Genomic DNA, 17,206 nt, shown 5'->3' on the forward strand with positions numbered 1-17,206 from the left:
GGAAGTATATGTATTTTCATTAGCTTTAATGAGAACGGGGCTGAACATCCCATGAGAAGAACACAGCCTTCATTCCACATACACCATTCTCATTTCTGTAGCTGGAAAATCATTGCTGACACTAAAATCGGGGGAAAATACTAACTGCTCTGCAGTGAAAAGAGTTTCATTCAATATCAAGACTCTGCAGCCAAAGATCAAATGGGCTTCAATTTCAGCAGGACTGTATAACTCCATGTTAACGAACAAGAAGTGCAAACACCAAGATGTAACAGAGATAATGCACTAGCTCATTTGAAGTTATGTTGCATTTTCAGCAAATTTAAAGGACCTGAACACAGTAAAAGACAAAGGAATTCGTAAACCAGTCTGCTTTCAGGAACAACAATGGGTAGAAGAGGAATTAAAAAACAAAAGCAAAAAAACTACCAGAATCAGCAGAAAGATTCCACAAGATGAGAGAGATTTTTTTTTGTTTGCCTAGCTGCTGAAAGCACCACTAACACAGCTGCCTAACAATTCCCAGAAGACACTGTCCTCCCCTCTCTTATATGAGATATTGTTATAGTCAGGAGCCCAGACTGCACTGCACACGGAGAAGTCCTAAATCCAATCGCTATCAGAACAGCAAGACAGAACCAACTTCCTACATTCAGCCTTCAGCCCCCACTACCCACCAACTCCAACAAGATGCCCACAACAGCCTTTGTTATACCTCCACTGAGATCAACTTGCACTGCTGTCTGCTCGCTTTGCTGACTAGAGGTACCTCAAGCACCAACTGCACTGCCGGGTCGTCAGTTTTACAGCTGCCAGCCTCCACTTCCTACAGCATTGGATTTTATTATTTATTTTAGATCTATCTCTATATGGGTTCTCCAAGAGCTATCCCAGAGCAGCGTGCTGCAGAGATGCTGCAAAGAGATTGAGACAGATCTGAAAGACCAGTTACAGCACACGTAGAGTCCTGATGAGAGCCGCGTTCCTTCAGATTTGATGGCAGCTGACTCCGTATGCTCTTTTCATCAGATGTACTCTGATGCATTTTCACCATATGGAAGTTCATCAAGCCATGAATGAGCTACATATCTCTCTGGTGATATTTACTTACACAGAATCTGTAGTAGGGACAAGGGAAGGGCAATTGTGGGGAAAAAAGCCCCAGGTACCAGCCCCTATTCCTCCTCCTATCCTCCCCCTTTCTTCCTCCGGGAAGAAATTAAAAAAAAAAAAAAATACACAATAGAAAAAGATATGCAGTAAAAAGATAAAAGTCCTCTCATCAGCACAAAAAGCAAATTCTGAAACAGAGGCACTCAGCAATTTCCTTATGCAAACCACACTGGTATATTTAAAGCTTTCTGATCACTTAGCTAGTAATACATAACTACAGATCGTAATATCATTTCAAAATGGATTGAATACACCAAGGATAACTATTCTTTCACAGTCAGTCTTGTTGCACAGATTCATCCAAATAGATGTGATTCTCCAATACAAAATTGTTCTATAAAGTTTAAGATCAGATATCTACCAGAGCCATATTTATAGTCATGGCTACTATCAGCTGTCCAGATAGAGAATATTGAAGAAAAACAAGCATTTTTAATATATTATAGCCAATTTATCATCTAAGTGGCATGTGTAGGATAACGGACTGGAAACAGTAAAGCAAAATGATGCATTAGAAAAGGAAATTTTAGGGTTATGTTGTTTCTTTTGTTTGTGTTTTAAATACAAGCCACACCTATATGCATTGCTAGATGGTAAGAAAATTCATAAGAACCACAAAATATAAGGTTTCTGGACTGAAAAGGAACACTGAGATCAAATGGGCAACAAAACTACTTATTTGCTTTAGTGTGATGCATGATATAAAACACACTGCCCAAACAAATAAATATTGCCCTATTTATTTGGTATCTCAGAGATGACTCATCTTTCCAACACGAGATAAAGGTACCTTTTTGCTGTGATAGAATTTTACAGTGTAGGTATTTCCTACATTGCCAGACTGGAATAAAAAAAACAGTTAGAGATCCTATAAGTAGTTACCACAATCAAACCATCCTAACATTCCTACCAGTAACACCAGTTACAGTCTTCAGTGTCCCTTTTGGATAGCCCTCAAAGATCCCTTGGTCAAGCTGCTCTGAGCTCAACCACACACTAAAAGCAAGGAGCAGGGGAACAGTGCAGCTCCCTACTACACAAAGCAGAGGCAAAGTTGCTTTCAAGAACAGGAACCTTACAGGCATCCGGCTCACCACTTCTGACAGCCAGACCCTCTCTGCTAATGGGGAAAACATCCCCTCGAGATTTGGGGTTACCAAACCTAACAGGTTAATGGAATTTACTCGGACTTCACAGCCACAGAGGTGCTTTTAAGTCAATTAGAGATGCAAGCTTGTCAATTATATGGACTATTTCTAAAAACCACATTGGATCTCAACTACGTATACATGATGAAATTGAAAAAAACTGTCAGACACGTGGAGATTCAATGCTCACAATATGAAGCACAGATGCCTTGAGTTGGGGGTATGAATATGCAGCAAGCATCATGCAAGATGTTACAAGAGGAACTAGCATGCCAACTGACAAAAGATGGCAACCACACACGGGTCTTTGATTAGGCAGGCAAGCAGATTTTGTATGATATAATACAATATAAATAGGAGTACAAGCAGACACGCTGTATATAGAACGCTCAAAATCCTTGAGGCTCTGGCACATCAATGACAACATAAAACACATCAGATGCAGGAAGTAAGTCATGGATTTTCACAGAAAGAATTCTTAAGTTATTCATTTAGGTAAATACAGTTATTTTAGCTAGAAGATAATCATTCAAATATAAAATGTAATTAACACCTTTAGTTTAGAAAAGATGACATTTTACCTGAACAGCAAGGGAAGATGCATTATCAGAAAGCAAAATTTGATCCTCTGTTGAAAGGAAAAAAAAGAAAAACAAAACCCACGATTACAAAAAGCAGTGCCCTTTTAGCTACCGACCTGTAACTGTAAGTCATTCTGGGTTGCATTTCTTACACATAAAACAAGATGCACATACATAATTATTATGCAGCTGGACTAGAAAACCTGTGATATGAATATTAAAAAATGTATCAGGAATATTTCTCCTGCAAATGCAACAGCATTTATCATATTATAGCAACAACGTACAATAAAAATGCTCACAATTGAAAACCAAATGCTTGAGTTTTATGCCAATTACTCTTCTTCTAATCAAAGTTAAATAAAACCGCATCTTCATAACTCCTCTGGCTAAAAAGTAAAAGCATTCAGAAACCTATAAAAACGGCTTGCAGTTAATATTGCACACTGTGTCTAGGTCTGTCACACAAAAGAAAGATGACAAGTTCACTGCAATAAAAATTCCATGCTTAGAAGACTAGGGCTGCTACCTATTAGTCTTCATTACTTTGCAGTCTTCTGACAACTGTAGCAGGCTGCTGAGCCCCAAATGGGGGCCATAATGTGATCTGATGATATATGAAGAGCTGCTAAAGGGAGCCTGAACCATCCTAGCCTATACATTTTAACAGTTCCTTTTTACTGAGAGCCCACTTTACCACAAGACTTCAAAAATCTGCTGCCTCAGCTATTGGTGCAGTAAATCTGCCAACTGTGCCTGCAACCACATCATTTTACACTGCCTACAGCAGCCAATATAATGAGTCAATAATAAACCAAGGACCTTATAGGCCATGAATAGCTGGTTTATATTGGCAGATGAAAGCGTAGCAAAAACCTCTGACCAGACAAACAACACAAAGAAATCTTTTAACAGTTTCTGTGCTTCCTTGCAGTTAATTATCTTAGTGCATATTTAATGTGTTTTTAACAACAAAGTAATTACTAATTGCAAAGAAGTGTACCCACCCTTCAGTTGCTGATACAATGCAGCATTTTCAGGCCAAGGCTCTGCGGCTGTGGAAAGAAGAAGAATTAATTAAGCAAGCCAAATGACAATGCGCCTGCAGATGCTAGCTGAACACGAACGTTACCTAGAGCAGGAACTCAAACTGTAAGGATGCTGATGCAAGATTTGACCTGCCCCAAAAATGTCCCACTGCCATTCACTTCTCCCGGACTTCTTTCTGCTCACAGAGGGACACCACAGGGCAGAAAATTAAGTCCCAAAATTGAATGGTGCAGTAAAAGCTAAAATTCAATCTACTTTGCAGAATGGCCCTGCAATTATCAAGCATCAAAAGCAGATAGCCTCCCTCCGCCAGAAAGACAACATGTGGACATTGCCATCACAACTCTGGCCACTCTCTACCGCGATTATTTATTAAGGTACTAAACAATGAATTCTGGAAGAACAGAACAAAACACAGAGGAGAGAGGCACAAATCTCAAAACCAGGTGTGAAGACTGCTTCAGAGAAATGGAAAAGCTTTCTGCCTTTGAGGTTGTGTCCTCACTGGTCCAATATAATACTCACAAAGCCAGGTGCTCGGGCATGTCAAAAACAAACCCGCCACAAAGACCAGAACTACCTTTTGTTTTAAATTATGTACCAGTCAACCCTAAAATGGGAATGTCAATATTCATTAAAAAACCTGCATCATCAATTGTTCAAAACAGCTGAACAGTTGTTCAAAAAAAAAGCAAATATATAGAAGACAATAACATCTCCCAACTGAGAACTGCTGCACTTAATCAATCATATACCATGTGAATTTATGGGAAAACAAAAATAATAATCAGTAGTGATTTACTGTTAATGCTAGCATTAGGATAACAGGTCATCATATTTGTTTGGTCTCTGTCACATTCTTTAATTCATTTTAGAAATCTATTTTTAAATACCAACTCAAATTTGGATTCTATCCAAACTAGCTATTTGTAAATAAAATTAATGTTCTAATCCCATAAATAAAGATTTTCTTAAGCAGTGAAGTCTACAAATAATTATGTGTGCTTCAGACAGAAATATGCCACTGGCTTCCGTAAGGTCATTCTCTGTATCTTTGCCCTCAAATGCCAAGAAAATACTCCAAGTATTAACTTTTATGGAAGTCACATAGAACTGTAAAGCTGGTAACACTGTGCACAGTTTTACAAAGGTCACTACCTTTAACATTAAGGCACAGAGCCTATCAAAGCTATACTAGTATGGGCTTGAGAAAGCAACTAATCACACTTAAGTGTCACGAAGAAATGTTTTATGTTTTATTGTAGCAGTTATTGGTTTTACACCCCTCCATTAAAGTTTTGCCCTGGAGTAAAAATTCTTGAGGTGGAAGCACATTTACTTCTTTAAATAAAAAAGAGACTAGATAGTGTCTGCAGTACTACAGCCCTAACTGTTTGAAATAATTTATCTAAAATACATTTCTTCAGGTCCACTGGAGTCTTGCTATAGCAAATGGAACAAGGAAATTAAGAATGTTATTACTGTACTTAAGCAAACTTGCAGTGCTGAACTCTGAGATACTTACAAAAGTAACCAAGTCACAAAGGTACACTGCCAGCAAACAGAAAAAAATCCTTTTTCCATGCCCAAAATGGTACTGAGACCCTGAAATTTCATGAGCCCATTTCAACTGATAGTTCCTGCCTGACCCTTTTCAGACTGGAATGTCAGATTCATATCAAATTCCTGGATTCCAGCCCAAACTGGAAGCAGCCTGTTCTTCCACAATCATGTGGCTGAACTATCTCAGGCCCACTAAAATTAAATGAACTTTTCATGTTTCAACAGAAGAGCTAAGTACGTCTCAAGAAGTTCAAACACTAATTGCAGTCTGATCTTGGCATTAAGCTACAGGCAGCCCTGTAGCTTAATGCCAGCTTCTTAGCGCACAGAATCCAACAAGACACCACTACTACAGCATGCCATGTCTATGTTATAAAAGAAAACATGTTTGTGACATAAAACAAAATACAAGCAGAATAGTTTTGAAATACGATGGCCCTTATCTGCCTAAAATTGTCATCCACGTTCTACTGACCACGTACAGATTTTCACAAATTGTATTTACTGCGGATTTGACCCTAATTTCATTAATCATGATATGAAGTCTTCACCACATATAGTCTTAGCATATACAGGAACACACACCAAACTAAAGGGAAGGAAAGCACGAGGGTAGTTTTAAATCTTTGCATTTGCTCATCCACCACCCAGCTGTGTACTAACACATCTTTTGACAAGTCAATGACGCAAGGCCAAAGAGTTGCACAAAAGTCAGCCATTCTTATTAGGACACCTTAACTCCAAGTTCCAATAGTTGTAAGAAAATAAAAGAGTAATCCCCCTGTTCCCAGCCTCTGACAGGCTCCAGAGGGAGGTCACAACTCTGGCCACGTCTGGACGAGGTGGACACATGCCCGTGACCCTTGAACCGAGGCCTTCAGTTCTTCTCGAGTAGAACAGACCAAAGATTTTACTGCCACTGTACAGGTTGGATATTAAAACAATCAACTTCACACTAAGATTCACATTTTATTAGACATACCCTAGGAAATGTATTCTGCAGCATAGTTTCAGAATTGCATGCAGCACAGTCAGTGTTCAATGAGGTACACACAAAGCCTGGGCAATTCTCTGTAGGTTAAACGCCTAGTCGCTATCTGTCCCTTGTCTTCCAACTTCTACTTACTCTGTCTTCTCAGATGTTCTGAGTATGAAGTATTTTTTTCTGATGATTGAGAAGTTTAAATACACATTGCTGCATGAGATGTCCGGGTTTGTGAGGAGCAAGCTAAGTTCAAAGAGCAGCCCCACAGCTGTCTTCAGGCACTTGCAAGGCCAAAACCCACAGCTCGGGGAGCCCAGAGGCCCGCTGGGGAGCCGAGGAGGAAGAGCTGCTGAAGGGATGCCACATGCCTCCACAAGGAGAAAGCGTGCAACATCTTTAATGTACGGCAATGACTCTCGCCTTATGAATGTAGGTGAAGACATAATTTGTAGAGTAATAGGCACTAATATTACACGCTGCTTCAGTTCTGTCATATTTCCAATCCATCAAGTTGATTAATGCTATAACTCCTCACAAACTTATCATTTGCGCGCTAATGAAGTCAAATCCAGTTTATCCTTCGGCAACTACAATCTTCTGGTCAGTAGATGCTAGTTTGCTAGATAACAAAGGCTACTGTGGCAGTACATAAAGAGAAAATTAACAAACATTATGGCAATTCAGTTTCAGAAGCAGCTTTCAACACAGCACCACATTTACGTGTCAGATCCTATGCAACATACATTTTTATCATTAGCTGCTCACAGGATGAGGCAACTGCCCGGAAGTATGCCTTACAGGAACGCTTCTCTGCATACCTTAGCAATAAGGAACTCTTTGGTTCTTCCTTCTGCCTCCAGAACCAGAGGAACTACTATTGTGTGGTTTTCAATAGGTCTGTCTCTTGGGCTTGCGATCTTTATTAGAGGTTATTTTCCCACCTTACTGATTTTTTCCCATGCCTAATGAATTCAAATATTCAGTCTTTCATGTGGATTGCCTTCTGTTTGTTCAAGACAAGTGAACCTCATCCTGTTATCTTTCCCTGCTTCTTCCCTACAATACTGTTTGTTTTTATGTCATTTATAGGAAATAACCCATCTGTGGGATCAGCCCTCCTTATTAAAATTACCTGCACTGTGTTCACAAGTTACTGGGAAGTGGAAATTAAAGGTACGTGGACACAGAAGGCATCACCACATAAGCCTGGTTATCCCAGGAGCTGAGAATTCAGCAGATGCAGCAACACGAGAAGCAGAGAAGTCAAATGTCAAGCAGACTGCCTACAAAAAAAAACTCCTTTGGTTTTGTAAATGACTAAAAATAAATGAAAATTTCACTAAGTTCAACGTATTTGTTAGTCAAAGCATTTTACTTATTAACAGTTTAGCATAGAACATGCATATTTCAAAGAGTTAACAGAGCTCTTTGGTATCAAATTAGAATTTTAGAGGAAATCTCTGTGAACTGGTGTGTTTCATGTTCCAGTGGAGTTTTAATTACTCAGGTTTACAACTATCAAAATAGATCCCTAGCCTCCTCATGAGGCTAGGAATGACTTACAAAACATAACTGCTCATAGAAAAAGTTTGCAAAGCACAGAATGAGGCACAACAGCTCCATCAAATTCTTTGCCACCAAAAAAATATTTTATCAGGTGCATTCTTCAGATTTGGGGATGAAATGTGTTACTTGAGCTATGCTAAGGGCAGAGATATATTCAATTAGCATTTTGCTTTCAACATTTCCAGATGTTTCAAGGCTGTCATTTCAATTGTAAGAGTTTATCCATCCAAATACTTTTGGGACAGCGAGAGTGAAATATGCACATATGCCCTAAGAAGAGATCATAGAATCATAGAATCATAGAATATCCTGAGTTGGAAGGGACCCTTAAGGATCATCAAGTCCAACTCTTGACACCGCATAGGTCTACCCAAAAGTTCAGACCATGTGACTAAGTGCACAGTCCAATCTCTTCTTAAATTCAGACAGGCTCGGTGCAGTGACCACTTCCCTGGGGAGCCTGTTCCAGTGTGCAACCACCCTCTCTGTGAAGAACCCCCTCCTGATGTCAAGCCTAAATTTCCCCTGCCTCAGCTTAACCCTGTTCCCGCGGGTCCTGTCACTGGTGTTAATGGAGAAAAGGTCTCCTGCCTCTCGACACCCCCTTACGAGGAAGTTGTAGACTGTGATGAGGTCTCCCCTCAGCCTCCTCTTCTCCAGGCTGAACAGGCCCAATGACCTCAGCCGTTCTTCGTACGTCTTCCCCTCCAGGCCTTTCACGATCTTCGTAGCCCTCCTCTGGACACTCTCCAACAGTTTCATGTCCTTTTTATACTGTGGTGCCCAGAACTGCACACAGTACTCGAGGTGAGGCCGCACCAGCGCAGAGTAGAGCGGGACAATCACCTCCCTTGACCTACTAGCGATGCCGTGCTTGATGCACCCCAGGACACGGTTGGCCCTCCTGATACTTAAGAGCACCAGGCTTCAGTATCAGTATGGGATGAGCAGCTGACCTGAGGCTTACACACATCTCAGCTCCAACTAATGCTCTGAAAACAGGATGCAGTGTACTTTTCTGGGGTCTTTGCACAGAGGTGAATTTCAGTTCCAAAAACTGGTTGCCACAATATTCGCCCAGTGATGTCTGTGGAAGAGGAAGGCATCATGTCTCAAGACTCTCTGCAGAGCTTCAGCCCCACCAGCAAATTGTTCCAGGCTGTTCAGACATCTTATTTAGCGTACCAAACTTTGTTTCAACTCCTACACTCTAATAACTGGGAAACTATTCATCCCATGTCAGAGCTGCCTGGATGGATGGGGGCCACAGACATTTTCATCCCCTTTCCCCAAGCAGCTTCACAATGATGAAAGAGTTGTAATGAAATAAATGGCTTACAGTTAGGCCTTTAATCCCGTTAGTTAAAAACTAAGTCTGACTGTAAAATAGAGAAGACAAGAACTCTTTACATGTTAAATTGTGTAATATGCTAAAGACCAGTTTTGCAGTTTCAGAAGCCTAGTGTGAAGAGCCAGTTTCAAGCAGTTTGGTACGTGATGTGCTTGCCTTGCTAGCCAGCCACTCCTTCAGCACACGCTATCAAGCTACAGCGTTCCTGAGTATCGGGCACAGGCACATGCAGGAGACTACCAGGTCCAGTCATCAGTGCTCTCTCTTTGTGTGGGAAATGAAGTTATTAAAAGATTTTGCAGGACAATGTTCAACTTGAAGTTAAGTTGTTCCCAGCTCTCAGCACTACCACAGAATTTGGGTGGGGCAAGAACATTTTCAAAAGGCAATGCAGAGAGAAGTTATTTTCAAACTTCTAGCTATAAAACCAGCATACACTTTCTAAGAATCAAGGCTAAAGAATTAACACCAAATGTTATTATCCCATAGATTATTTTTCAAGTACTAAAACTACACTGTGAGCCAAAGGAGTAGTAAAACAAGACACTCTCTGCCTCAAATCTCATGTAAGCCAGAATCTACTGAATTCTCACTATGCCAGTAACGTATCCCTCAGCATCTTCTTTCTGCTTCTGTAAATAAAGCTCTGAATCAACTAACCACCTTTTTCACGCAGTTTGCTTTGTGCTGCTATGTAGGTGAAGGTGGGACCTGGCCTGGGAACACCTGATCTTCTTGGACAGAGCAATTTCCTGAAACATTAAGTGGAAGTTCACAGACCGTGCAGAAACAAAGACTGCTTCTCTGAACTCACCAGGTTTGCACGGATCATTTTCCTTTCTGCTATATTCTTCTTAGGCACCTTCATATTAAACTTGCATAAAGAGGAGGAAAACTAAAACATCTGTATTTACCAGTTTGGTTCACATGGCATTAAAGGCCTGTTGAAACAGCCAAGAGGCAAGATACCCTCTATTAAAAACCAAAAAAGTTGGCATTAATTTGAATCACTGTATTCCAATATTACAGCTGGAGAGATTAACTTACACATTATTTCCACATAGTTTCCTTCAGCCTCTCCCTAGGTACAAAAGTGATTAAATTATAATGAGATACCTCAAAACTGTTTTCTCACAAGAATAAACACCAAGAAATTTAGCCTTACATCTGGGCAACAGCCACATCCAACACCATTAATTACAAGTCCCCGGGATGTTACAAACGTCACATCAGGTGGCAGGAAGGCAGTCAACCCGCTCGGCTCCCCAAGACTGGTGCTATTGAGGGGGGGGACTGCTGCTCCCTATATCCCAGGTGCAAAAACCCAAACAAAACCACTCTGGAAACTATCCCACAGTTCAACCCACCCACACCGAGTACAGATCAATTTCATGTAATTGGCCTGATCCTGTAAACTAACAAGGGCCAAGAAAAAATGAAAGCATCAGCAACTCCCTGGCTCTGCTGACAAAGGATCAAGAAGCGTCTCACAGAGCCTTGCCAAATGCAAACCGACTTCCACGCACGTTAAACAGCATGCATTAAATCATGTATCAAATAATTACATCACTTGCTTAAATCCATCCCAGGCCTCCTTCTTCCAGATATTACAATTCAGATAAATCATGACTGTTCAGTAATTATTGATCGAGCACACGTGTCACCGTAAAGACTCAATCTCAGCGGCAATTCCCAAACTCAAGCTTCCTGTGGCAGGAGCTCTACAAGAGGCTGAGCGTGACACGACTGCAGCAGCTGTTTAGTCTGACACGATGTGCCCCTCAGACCTCCAAGAAAGCTATGAATCGCATGTATCCAAGCGCTTGTCCGACTCTGTAACTGCCCTTGTGCCCACAGCTGTGCATCAGCCCTGCACGGAGCCTAGCGCCCTGGCTGCTGGGGGTGGCTCGGTGCCTCCGCACACACACAGTCACGTCTCACACTCACCAACGGGGCCAATGGAGCTCAACAGAATCAAGTTCCCACCTGCAAATCGTTCCTAAACCAACATTTGGATTTCTCCAGAAAAGCAGGGAGAGTGCCAGCTCAATGACCTCAAAAGATGTATTTGTCAAGTCCTGACAAGCTGGAGCTATTTTACTTAGTCCTGATGTTCAGCATAAAGGCTCCATTTCCAAGAACCTCTGCAATTCTTAATTATAGCTTTTAATAGATCTCTAAATCAGCCTCTTCCCTTTGTGCCACTTTGGCCCTGATTCAAGATGGGAAGCTTCAAGCACAGGGGCTGTCCTGAAGAGAAGGACAGCGGAGGTATGACACCCAAGAATGCCCTAAGTGCCTTACTGGACTAGGACGATTCTGAGCGATGTTATCTACACCCATACACTTTAACAGTCCTTCAGAAGCTCTTTTAGACAGAGCACCCCTCCTCTGCAGCAGTCTGAACTCCTTCTCCCCTAAGGACGTCTGGCAGGCAGTTTGAAAACCCCTTCTGCAAAGTGCCCCGAGGAGCTTGCTGCTTTCTCATCTGCAGCGCCTCTGATCCACGACAGACATCCTACACGTCTGTCCCACCACACAGACCTCAATAACCCCTATCTGCTCCGAAAGCTACTCCCCATGCATGCTCTTCCTGCCCACCTGGCCCCTGCAACCTTTCATTAGGGCTCCTCATCGTTCTCTCTTTTCTCTCTGATGTCCCGCACAGCGCCCTGCGCACACTACCACAACGTGCTGGCGGCAGACCGAGCCGGAGCCTTGAAGTGCCGTGACCGCTACGCAGGGGAGCACCACCAGCAGAAATGCAAGCAAGGCTAGTAGCAAGGGGAAGATGTCAGTGCCTCTGCTGTTGCTTTAGGGCTCACAGTCTTCAAGGCGACCCCACTTAAAAAAAAAAAAAATAAGACAGACAACAATATTTGCAGCAGTATCTCTCTGCCTCCTCCTCGCCTTCGCCAACTCCCTGCTTCAAAATCTGAATGTATTTATCCCTGTCTCCTAATCATACCCTCACAGTCTTCCTCATCTTTTTCTCAAGACTTTTTCAGCGAACAAACTCTGCTGTCCCCAGAATTTCTGCAATATGGCATTCAAATGCAAAAAAATATACACGCACAGTTGCACAAAACCTCTTAGAAAGTTCTTGCTAGGGACCTGAGCATTACATCAGCTTCGATCTCATTATACAACAGCTAGGAAGGAAGACAGGAATGAAGCTTTCATTCGTTCTTGTAAAGCTCATAGGAACCTATAGAATAAGACCAGGTTAGTGCCTCGGGACAGTGCGAGAGGAGAGCGTCCTGAGTGCAACAAGAGGGTAGACAAAGAAAAACCCGTTTCCTCCCCAAAGTCAAACTTCTGGGACCTCTCCTGAGCCGAAAAGTTAGGCTCCCAAAGAGCATCCATACCTGACTCATCTTACAACGGGTGAAACCTCACTTGCAGATCAAATTGGACAACATCAAAATAAGCATTCCTCTTCAGTTACTAATTTTATTGTCGTATTTCTAGAGCAATACACTTTCCTGCCGTGGGAAAAAAGAAGATACCACGTTAGCAGAAAACACGTAATAATAAAATCCTGATTAGAGGAAGAATGCTTGCTCTTAATGGAGCCAGAAACAACTGCAGAAGGATATGATTTTATAACCTGTAATTATTTTTTAAGAAGCAATATAACTAACTCAAAGTGAAATATGTACTGTACTGTGATAATTACGAAATAAACTCATTTTTCCTCTGCCCTAAGAAAAGGCTAGACAAGCAATCCACTCAAAGGATTGGTTCAAATCAAGTCATAAAACATGTGCCTGAGCACAAACTGCCAAGAGCAGCCTAGGAGATTTGTTTATTGAAACTGAACAAGAGTTAAAGGGAATCCTTTTAGTTTGATTACACCCACACACACAAAAAAAGCACATGTGCATGTCCCCAGCCTGAATTACACTGTAAGATAAAATCAAGTAGCTTAACAAATTTGATATTTTCAAAACCATCTCTTGGCTACAAGTACCTCTGTAGCAGGCTTAAATAAGCTGTGTTGCAGACAATTTATTACTAAGCAAAAATAACTATTTTTTCACCATACATAGACAGAAGTTGATAACATTTACGTATGCACATTCTGATATGCAAAAGATTTAAACTGAGTATGCATTATGTCCTTTATGTGCAGGAACAATTTAAGAGGTCAGTTTTCATTCCCTATGTTCTAAGCCAAGTTGCAGCTTGTCTTAATACATAAAACATGCACGTAGGAGATTTACTTCTGCTCTGGCATATCACACTGGAGGTAGACTCGCTGTGAATGTAAAATATCTAAAGGCAGAAGGGCATCTGTTTTTCAAACTGTATTCATTTCCCTTAGTACTAAAACCAGCCTAGGACCTTTGGACATAACTCAACTGCAGTAAACAGAAGTAATTTTCCACAGATCAAATGACAAGCAAGGATATTATTTTCTCTTTTTGATCGCTGATCTAAAACTAATGGGGGAGGGAGAAGGGGGAAGAAGGGGACTAAGCATATTGAGCAATTTAGTGATCAATTAAACAACTTTTCAACAATCTCTTCTAGATGATTTGAGCTGTCAGCTTCTCCAAACTCCTAGAGTTAGAGACATTAATATTCTGGACCACTTGAAAGCTGGCATTCTAATTCTTCTTACAGTATAAACACTCATTTCCTATCCTGTTACAGTGTGATTGATGCTAAGCTACACTAAACAAATTCTCTACCATATTATGCAATTAATATTTGCTACAGTTCAGAAATCAGTTATTTAAAATGTGGCACAACACGCCTGCAATTCACAAAGCTATGGAAATATTTATTATTCCTTGAGACACAGCATCAACACAGCATTTCCACCCATACATAATAGAATAACAGTGTTCACAATATAGAGATAAGGCACTATTAGAAAAACTTTTGTTAAGCTGTACTTTTCCTTCCAGACACACCATTTTTCTTCCTCAAAAATATCTGTGGGACATATATATCTTCTCAGTAGCAGAATGAAATATTCTGTGTGTCTGTGCAACATCCCATTGTGGTGGATATTCGCCAGGATCCTGGATAACTTAATTTTTTATAGAAAAATTTCCAATATGAAAAAATTGAGCAATTTTGCCTTTACTTAGTTTCAGTCTGGGACTGATACATAATACAGATGAGCTAAGAAGGCCATGACCCACTGGCAAAGGTATTTTCAAGGTAGATAAATGCTTCTGACACTGATTTGCTTTTAGGAAAGCACAGGCAAAGTTGTAATTTTGTTTTAAAAAAGCATCCAGTGGACAGGTCCACAACAAAGATTTGTACCACACCTTAAGTCCTGAGCTGCACATCCAGCAGAAGCAGATCAACAGAGTAAGCAAGAGCCATCTCTGCTCTGCAAAAACAGTGAAGCATTGCCAACATTTCTGTATTAGCTACTCACATAGTTCTTCACCTAGGAAAAGGAGCATCGCTTAACCCATGACTGCCAAGTAAAAGATGAGGTGTTACTGTCCTAGGCCTGTTATGTTTTAGGAAGGTCCAGATGTACATGAACACCTCTGATACCCTCAGAGCCCCCACTTTAGTAGCACAAGTGTTTCATTTGTTTGTCTGAGGGCATGCAACTGCCCCAAATGGGAGGTAAGAGTCTGCCCAGGAACAACACAAGCACAGCTTGGAGAGATGGGAGAGGAAAGAGACAGGTGCTTCAGAACTTCATCTTCTTGTTTCCAGCTTTTCAAATGTGCATTTTTCTTACACTATCACTGTACAGATGCCTACATGCAATACAGTTTTTGAGTTGGTGTTTGTAAATCCAGTAGAACGCATCAGCAACCTGTTGACCTAGGATACTCAAGAGTCCACAGAGCAGACAAATACAGCCAAATCAACACCTATTCACATTTGTAATTACCCTTGTGTTTCACAATATAAATGAATAAACTACACTAAGATGGTGCCAACAAACAGCACAAAGCAAAGCAATGCTGAGGCCCTAATCCCCATGCCCTGTGGAAGCAAGGTTCTGGCCCTCAGAACGTGAGCTCGACCCATGCTAATGTCTATGAATTAAGAAGTTCCAGTCCAAGAGCCTAGCACAACTTTCTGGGGTGCCTATGGGTCTCTCTGCACACATGGACTCAAGGCCCACTGTCTTTTCTCTAACAGATCGGTCCCAGGCAAGCCTGCTCTGGAGTCTGTAAATTGACATTAGAAATCCAACTTGGACTCCCATGTTAGAGCCTGTGGGAGACAATTCAGCTCCTGGGACAAATGCCAACTTCTTCCTCAACAGGGTGGCAGAGATAAGCATGCTGTTCCCTTGCAGTGTGCGTACTTTGTGAGTCTGTGTAGCAGAAAGAAACCAGCAACAGTGAGAAATGAGCAGGGAGAGATCTGGCCAAGGCACAGACTCTCAGCGTGCAAGACACTAAGTGGATTTTGAACGCCTCGGCAAGGAATAATCGGAGGTGCATGTTTCTCCTTGGGAGCACGTCTGGCTAATGCACTCAGCAGCGATGCACATCACTTGTTTTACGACCAGGCTTGCAGCCAGTTTACTCGGCCCAGCTGCGAACCACCAGCGAGGGCAGCGGCATCCTCAGGGCTCTCAGCTCCCAGCGCAACACCCGCAGCGCGGCACATGCCCGGGGAGGGAGCGGGGCACCAACCACACCGAGCTCCCTACAGAGGGAGGCTCGGCTGCAACGGCCAAACGGATAACACGAGGCACTTTGGACCATGCAAGGGCCGTGATTAATTAACCAGTCATTGCGCCACGGTGACGGCGCCCGGCAGCACAGCCAGGAGCCGCAGGCGGTGTCGGAGCGCAGCCCGCCGTGCCCCGGAGGGATCCGATCCGGCAGGGTGCCCGCCCGCCGCCCGGGGCGCGGGGACAGCGACATCCCCAGCCTGGCCGCCGCCACCCCGCCCCCGGCCGGAGCTCCCCGGCCCCCCCCCGCCCCGCTGCCCGAGGTCACCCGGGCTGCCCCGCCTGCCCCGCGGCTCCCGGGGGACAGCAGCTGGCGGCCGCCGCCCGCCCGCCCCGGCCCTGCCCCTCACCGGCCAGCTGGTTCATGAAGGCCTCCGCCACCAGCGACATGGCGCGGCCGCGCTGCGGAGGGCGAGCGGGCCCCGGCGGGCGGAGGGCACGGGCAGGAACTGGGGCCGCGCCGCGGGGCCGACTGCATCCGGGGCCTGCTCCGCCCCGGGACCGCCTCCCGACCGCCCGGGGCGGGGCACGGGGAGGGGCCCGCGGCCGAGCCCGCTCCCCCGCCGGCCTCGCGGGGCCGCTGGGCGCCGAGCGCGCCGCGGGCGGGGCCTGGGCCGAGGGGGCCGCGGGGCGGGTTCCGCCGGGTCGGGGGGGAGAAGGGGAGAAGGGAGAGGGGGGGCAGCGCCTCGGGGCGCCTCTGGGCCGCGGGGCCCGTGGGCAGTGCGCGTACCGGTGAACAGCCGGGGAGAACCTGCGTGGGGTGCAGCGGCGGCTGGGGCTCCCTAGCCGTCCTCATGGGATACCTCGTGGAGCTCCACGCATAGCAATAAAGCTGAAATCCAAACCCTTCAAGATGTGGAAATGCACTAAGTCAGAGAGCCTTAATTCAGTCAGTTGAGTTCCTGTTCTGTGGGGGACTGAGAAACCACGCTGCTCAAGTCTTCACACGTGCTCCAGGCCATAAACCACAAATGGCACATTGCCACCGATTCACGCCATGGTCACACAGCCTCTGGTTTCTCTGCAGCCCTGTGATAACCACACAATTTCATACTTCTTAAAAAGCAGGCACAAAATGGTGGAGGACGTCTTTGTGTATTGTGATACACATTTTCA

At 43.6% G+C, this 17,206-nt stretch overlaps 1 protein-coding gene across 2 annotated transcripts in view; it reads right to left on the minus strand.

Annotated features, from left to right (window-relative positions):
- Positions 1 to 16,584, minus strand: part of MTX2 (metaxin 2) — a 32,369-nt gene extending 15,785 nt beyond the window's left edge. Inside the window, exons 1-3 of one of the 2 annotated variants that reach the window (XM_084523140.1) lie at positions 16,441 to 16,584; positions 3,910 to 3,957; positions 2,903 to 2,949 (exon numbers count right to left, since the gene is read on the minus strand). In XM_084523140.1, the coding sequence (XP_084379266.1) occupies positions 2,903 to 2,949; positions 3,910 to 3,957; positions 16,441 to 16,480 (135 nt within the window). In that variant the 5' untranslated portion in view covers positions 16,481 to 16,584. The remainder of the gene's footprint in view (positions 1 to 2,902; positions 2,950 to 3,909; positions 3,958 to 16,440) is intronic. The other variant, XM_084523141.1, reaches the window with a different exon arrangement.
- Between the last annotated feature and the right edge of the window lie 622 nt (positions 16,585 to 17,206).

This window comes from Aythya ferina, assembly GCF_964211825.1.
Source record: "Aythya ferina genome assembly, chromosome: 6".
Classification (NCBI taxonomy): Eukaryota; Metazoa; Chordata; class Aves; order Anseriformes; family Anatidae; genus Aythya; species Aythya ferina.